The sequence below is a fragment of the Sinocyclocheilus anshuiensis genome, unplaced genomic scaffold (assembly GCF_001515605.1).
Source record: "Sinocyclocheilus anshuiensis isolate Anshui unplaced genomic scaffold, SAMN03320099.WGS_v1.1 scaffold423, whole genome shotgun sequence".
NCBI classification, from domain to species: domain Eukaryota; kingdom Metazoa; phylum Chordata; class Actinopteri; order Cypriniformes; family Cyprinidae; genus Sinocyclocheilus; species Sinocyclocheilus anshuiensis.
The window spans coordinates 1,572,164-1,579,671 of NW_015549610.1; the positions used below are offsets into that span (position 1 = coordinate 1,572,164).

The following is a 7,508-nucleotide window of genomic DNA, read 5'->3' on the forward strand; positions in this document are numbered from 1 at the left end:
GATAGACAGACAGACAGACAGACAGATAGATAGATAGATAGATAGATAGATAGATAGATAGATAGATAGATGTGATGTGAGTTTGAATGAGCTTTATAGATTAAACCCAGTGAATATTAGTGTTGTCAGTCGTAAGCTTAAAGAGTAAAAGTGCTGATTGTAGAGACAGCAACTCTTAAGACAGCAGTTACATGACTGGGATTTGGAGTGGAAAGCAGCCGGGTGGCAAAATCATTCATGAGGAGATTAATATGAAACAGTGAAAGTGAGTGTGTATGTGTGTGTGTGTGCGTGTGTGAGAGAGAGATGTAGAGGGGGTGGGGACTTATATTTCAAAAGAATGGAAAAATAGAGAGAGAAAAAAGTAGTTTAAGAGTGAAAGTGAACGATTTCAAGAGAAACGACTGTGGGATGACCTTAATTAGAGGCAGAAAGGGGAAGTGAGTGATGTTTTTAAAAGATTAATAGCTTAAAGAGTAAAAGTGCTGATTGTAGAGACGACACAGTCTGTCTGACCCCATGAAGCCCCTCCACTAATCCATCCACACAGCCCCTCTTTACCCGGACAACACATCTAGGATTTCTCTTAAGACAGCAGTTACATGACTGGGATTTGGAGTGGAAAGCAGCCGGGTGGCAAAATCATTCATGAGGAGATTAATATGAAACAGTGAAAGTGAGTGTGTATGTGTGTGTGTGTGCGTGTGTGAGAGAGAGATGTAGAGGGGGTGGGGACTTATATTTCAAAAGAATGGAAAAATAGAGAGAGAAAAAAGTAGTTTAAGAGTGAAAGTGAACGATTTCAAGAGAAACGACTGTGGGATGACCTTAATTAGAGGCAGAAAGGGGAAGTGAGTGATGTTTTTAAAAGATTAATTCTTGAAGTATTTTTGAGAGAGCAGGAGGAGGAATTGCTAAGATATTCTAATTAGCTCTAAATAATTCAAAAGCTAATTGGATAAAATCACCTTATAGGATATTAAATTAAAAAGAGGCACTTTGAGTAATTATGCAACTAATGAAAATAAGAGGAAAAAACACAAAGGCACAACCAGCAGGGCTTAACAAACTAATTATCTGTGTCTGGTTATTACTGATGGAAATAGATTGTCATGGCAGGCGTTGCTGATGTATTCAGCCAGTGGAGTGACAGCGTTTAGCTACGGTAGCTGCATGTTCTGTGCAACCCAATCAAAGTTCATGTGAACATACAAACGCCTGAAGGCCACTCGAACTGTTTTCAATATCAGTCAGAGATCAGAGAGACACTGTTAGGGGGCAGACACGAGTTCAATTAAGGTTGAGAGTATCAATAATACTGTTCAACTGCACATTGTCCACTAAATCATTTTTAAAATCATGTCATAACATCAAAAATCTGATTTACATTTATTTTATAGATTAATTTTAATAATGGGGTTCAAACAATATTGGAACCCACTGACTTTCACTGTATGGAAAATCAAATCAAATCAAGTCCCAAAGTCAAAAATAAAATAAAATAAAATAAAATACAGGTTTCAGAACAACATGAGAGTAAGTAAAGAGATGACAGAATTAAAGTATAGGGACATATTGTTTACAAAATTAAATAGTTGACTTTTATATTGTCACTGGAAAAGCCAAAGCTAAATATTAAAAAATTTTGTTTGAAAAATATTTACTTTGTAGTATGCCATTTTCCTACCCACTAGATATACAACAATGAAAAAAAAATTCAGTTCAGAATCATTTGTACAGCACTTTTAACAGCGAATAATCTTTAACATAATAAATATAATTAACTTCATCTTTATTATAATCTACATCAAAATTAACATTAAATATTGACTGCCCTAAAATACATTTTTTATATTTGTGTTTGTTTTTCACTCAAACTTTCCATGGACCCTCTAGTCTAGCATATCCCTGCATCCCCAAAAGCATCCCCAAATTTAGACAATATTTTTTATAAATCAGAAATTATATTTTATTGTCATTATTATGAAAGTACAGAGCTCTTCTAAAGGAACTAAGGAAAAGATTACAGAGAACCGCCCAGATTCCTTAACTAAGGGACCCATCTAAAAAGCAGTGGGTGCAGTTTATGAACAATACAAATGACAAAATTGAGGTTACTGCTTTCTAATCTGTGAGCACTGATTGTTAAATCGAGGTTAAAGTTTGTGAATCTGTGGGCACTGATTACTGAATTTCATAATTCAGAGAGAAACCTGATGGGGTGTTGATATATGTCTAGCGAGAAAGCAGGTGCAGGCAGCAGGGTGTCCGGGCGGCTGCTGTGTGCTGCTCACCCATGCTATCTGTCAAACACATGAGAAACGAGCTCATCCTCAATATTGGGCATGCCATAATTAAGCCCTAACCCTGTCTGAGAGGATTTGTCAAAATTGAAATGGAGGGTGGCCTCTTTCGCATTCCCTTTCTTTCAATCGCACTCTCTCTCTCTCTCTCTCTCTCTCTCTCTCTCTCTCGGTCTCTAGTGGCTAATCAAGTTGAAGCTCTTAGGCAGATTAGTGCTTCAGTCCTTCCTCTCTGATGTCCTTCAAATTTGCAAGCACATGCATGAGTAAAGAGACCTGAGGCACTATGCGTCCTGTGATGGTATCTTTTAATGAATGGTTTGGAGTATGAGGATTTTGGTAAATCTTTTAATGCAATGCTGATCAATTCTGTGGGAATTGATTATTGGGTTGAACCAGGATCTTGGTTTAAGGCTGAGCAGTTGAGCATCTTGTAAGAAGTTTGCACCTTTTCAATTTTCTATGATGTGCACAGAGTGTTCTCTGTGAGTTAAAGAAACAGTTCACCCTAAAATGAAAATTCTGTCATCATGTTGTTCCGAATCGGTTTGAATTGAATAGAACACAAAAGGAGAAATTTTGAAAGCATGTACTGGATACTCTTGTCCATACAATTACACTGAAAAAGGACTGGAGGTTTCAAGCCTAAAACAAAAGGTCCATACACTTTTATATTAAATTTAGGCATGCTATGTTTCAAGTCCACCAAAGTCATATCATACCTTCAGGTGAGAAACAAACACAAATTATTCACTAACAATCTTCCCCTCCAGTGAACTCCAGCGAGTTCCAGAGTCTGATTCATATATGAATCATTCAGAATGGTTCTTTGAACTGGATCAACTGAATTATTAAAAAGATCTGGGTCAAATGAATGATTCTTTCTTGAAACTTGAAATTCTGTCAAAAGGCTGTAAGGCCTCAATGCAACATCTCCATCACTCACTAGTGAAACTTGGAACTAACGGACCTAATTTACTCTGTACACCTAATTACATTTCATTATCTATCATGGACCTGTGGGCGTATTCTCTAATACTCTATTGATACTTCTATAAAGAAATGAGAGGAGCGATAGAAGCGGTGTGTAATTCTCATTCTGTGTTATCATACACATGCTAAGAATTAATCCGAAGCCTTTGGGCTATGAATTATGGAGCTGGAAAATCACTCCAGATGATTTGCATTAGCGATCTGGTGGAGGGCTAGAGAGATATTTTGACCAGAAATACCTGAAACCCAAATGTAAACCTGCTTGAAACAGTGATCACTAAAATAGCACATACAGTCTAAAATCATCCTGTCAACAATATAAGAGTCACATTGATTCCCTGCTATTTGGCACATGCATTCTCAAACTTCTCCCTCAAATACTTGAGAGTGCTGTCACCAAGGCAACATCATTCAGCAGCAGGATGAGGTTAAAGGGCAACAGTAAAGAAGTGGGAACAGCGGGTGCCAGGGATGGCGTGGTGCTATTCGGCTATTGAACAAATTATTTGGATTTGCAAGATACAATGAATGTAATTGATTCTGACAGATGTAGAACCAGTTCAAATAGTTCTCTATTTGCAATTTTAATTAGACGATCTCCATTTCTGTCCTTCCTGCACACACGTTTCATGAAAAAAGTCTCATGTCTATTGAAGCAATAGGATCATGTCACATCTCTTTCATACAATAGGATTGCAGGTCCAAGTTAATATATGGCAAGGTTTTATTTTATCTCTTCAATGCAGTCCACTAAAAGCAAAATCTTGTTCTGATCCAGATTCAATTTTCTTTTATAATTTTGCCTTTAATAAACCATCACAAAAAATGTTTATTCACAAATTTATCTCAATTTAAATGAAACTAGCTTAACAAATAATACAATTTATATAAAATTAAAAATGTTGGCAACTAACTGAAATACACAAGTTAGTTAACCCCTAAAATGACTAAAAAAATAAATAAATTAAAATAAATAAAATTAAAAATAAAATTACAGCTAAATAATATATTATTTAAAAAAATATATTTAAAAAATATGTTTAAAAAAATGTGCTATTGCAATTTTATTAGTTTTTGTCATATACACAGTGACATTCAAATGTTTGGGATCAGTAAAATTTTTAATGTTTTTTAAAGACGTTTCTTATGCTCATCAAGGCTGTATTTATTTGATCAAAAATACAGAATTTTGTATTATTTATTTTTTAATTTAAAATAACAGTTTTCTATTTAATATACGTTAAAATATAATTTATTCACGTGAAGCAAAGCTGAATTTTCAGCATCATAGTGCCAGTCTTGAGTGTCACATGATCCTTCAGAAATCATTCTAACATGCTGATTTATAATCAATGTTGCAAACAGTTGCTTAATATTTTTTGGGACCTGTGATTCTTTGATAAACAAAAAGTTAAAAAGAACAGCGTTCATTCAAAATATAAATTTTGTGTTACAATATACACTACTATTCAAAAGTTTGGGGTCAGTACATTTTAAATTGTAACATTTTTAAAGACTAATATTGTTAGAAAAGTTTTCTATTTTGAATAAATGCTGTTCTTTTTAACTTTTCATTCATCAAAGAATCAAACATTTACAACATTTTTGTACATACTAAACAAATAATACTAAAATAACACTACAGCATAAAAACAAAGGCTAAACAAAGTTGTATACTAGAATTTTATGTAAACTATATCTGCCTATATAGAATCTGCTCGTAAATACGCTTTAAAATCTGCGTGTTTATACACCAGAACGCATCTATCCATGCAGTAGCTGTTTATGATTCCTGTCAGAGAAACAATCAAAGCATAAACTAATTCATAAGACTGTCGTCTTGAAGCACATTGATGCTGTGAATCTCACTGCCAACTCTAACTGACCGGTCCAATATGTCCATGACAGATGGTAATGAGCAAACAGATAAATAAATAACGGCTAGGGAGCGTACGAACCTCAAATCTTCTGTGGTTAACATTTTACGCTGGAGAGGCACTGGTGTGCAACCTAATACAAAATGCCACGTCAAGACGTATTCCCCACTGATTGATATTTCAAATGAATTTCCTGCTCCTCGTCACAGAAGATTAGCCAAGTCAGGTCTTGGTTGATCATACTGGAATTATCTGGAGTGGCGGCTAATTTAAAAAATGGCTTGACCAGTCACTCTTTACACACAAATCAATAAGCCATCAAGCTATTATTACATGCATATCATGTGTCCCGTTTATCATGCAAATTTATACAAGCACCTGTCATTGGGTAAGCTTTTAATAATGTCCCTACTGTGATAATAGAAATGTAAATGATTTAACAGAATATTTTGGGTTCAATACAAGTTAAGCTCAACTGATAGCACTTGTTACAAAAAAAATAAATATTGTAATTAAAAATATTTCTTTTCTTAAAAAGAAAAAAAGCTGGGTTACAATAGTGTTTTTATATAATCATAACCTGTAAATTCCTATTCTGTTAAGTCTTCTGTAAGTACAATATTGCACAAGACTGTGACACAGCATCTTTTTCATTACATAATGCTGTACTGTTGCATAGTTGCCTATAGGTAAATCCTGTCAGAAGACTGACTGTACCCTGGTCAAATGAGGCACAGTAATTTAAAGAGGAGATTAAAGTGTATGTTCACGTTGGACCTGGACTGGTGCCACCGGTCTTGTGACAGATTAATTCTGCACTTTGGAGAGAAGGGGCTATAACAGGCTTCAGATGCTTTTTTTCTCTCACACATGAATGGATGCATGTTGGTTCAGAAATCTCACACACGACTCGGCTCACCTTTGCTAGATGAGAGTTGATCCATTTTGTGAACGTTCGCTTCTGCACAGCTTCCTGCTCGTCTAAAGGAAAAACAAAACACACCAGAATCCTGAGTAACAAAACTGATCTTAAATCTTAAACAAAACATGAGACACTACTATATCACCCATCAAGAATCACAATAAAAGACAGTTCTTTCTTTTTGACTGTTCATTTTGACCAAAATATATGTATATTTTCTTGAAAAATACACTGATCATGTTTTGACAAATATTCTGAATGATATTTACACTTTTATACTCTTTAATATAGAGTGCACTGCTAAATAACACCATTTGGTGTGTTTCTCTGTAAGAAAATTACTTATACATTAATTGTACAATAAATATACATAACCTTTTTCATTCTCATGTGAGCAACATATTTAAAATGTTATACATAGTTATACACAGCACAAAAATAATACAATTTTTATTTTTAAGTTTAATTTTAAGTTTTAATTTGAGACCATTTAGATGGAATAATAATAATAATAATAATAATACATTCATAATGCATTATGGTTTTTGGAGTCATTTTTATCATGGGTTATGCATATAGGTTATGAATATTGGCACTTTTCAATCATAAAACATCTAAACATAAAAATAACATGTATCATACTGGTTCCAAACAAAAATACTTAAATGCAGCCATAAGGACCAGGACAAAATGAAATGTATAGACACATTAAGTAGGACCCCCTCATAACAAGGCCCAGAAAAACACTGAATTTGAAGGTCGCTGTGACATTTACTTAAATCTCCTGATCAATTAAAAAACACAGAAATTAGTTTTGTAATTTTTTCAAAGAGCAGAAACAACAGAATAAACCATTTGTCTGAGGAGATAACTAGGTAAAGGTTTTACCCAATTTTCACAAGCTCACTCACAATAATATTTCCTACTGTATCTTGTAAGCAAATAAAAGCAGCATAAACATGTCAATCTCGAAACAAAAGATCCAACCCTGATTACTGAACTGCAGTAATATCCTTATAGGTGACAGTAATATCCTTTCTCCTAACCGTTACATCAGCAAGAGATGACAACTGATGCAGAGCCAACGTCTTTAATGAAAGCACTGTCTGATGGATTACACTGAAGCCGGTCACTATGTCACACACCGTCTGTGTGTGTGTGTGTGTGTAAGAAGGGGACCAGGCTCATGCATAATGCAGACCACATGTGCCACTGTCATTTGTGCTAAAAATCTAGTATTTTGTGAATTAATAGTTCGATCAAGTCTGTTTCAGAGCTAAAGCAATCAAATATTGATGAGACGAGGAGTATGATAGATGGCAACAGAAAAGATTTGCAGCTGCATTGGTGTGCATTGGTGTGTGTGTGTGTGTGTGTGTGAGAGAGAGAGTGTGTCCCCAGCCCTCCGTCATA

General features: G+C 34.7%; 1 protein-coding gene across 1 annotated transcript in view; it reads right to left on the bottom strand.

Moving 5' to 3' along the window:
• The window catches only part of LOC107659154 (nesprin-1-like), a 32,223-nt gene that overhangs the window by 11,246 nt on the left and 13,469 nt on the right, over nucleotides 1–7,508 (bottom strand). Inside the window, exon 2 of the mRNA XM_016447990.1 lies at nucleotides 6,093–6,154. Within this exon, the coding sequence (XP_016303476.1) occupies nucleotides 6,093–6,154 (62 nt within the window). The remainder of the gene's footprint in view (nucleotides 1–6,092; nucleotides 6,155–7,508) is intronic.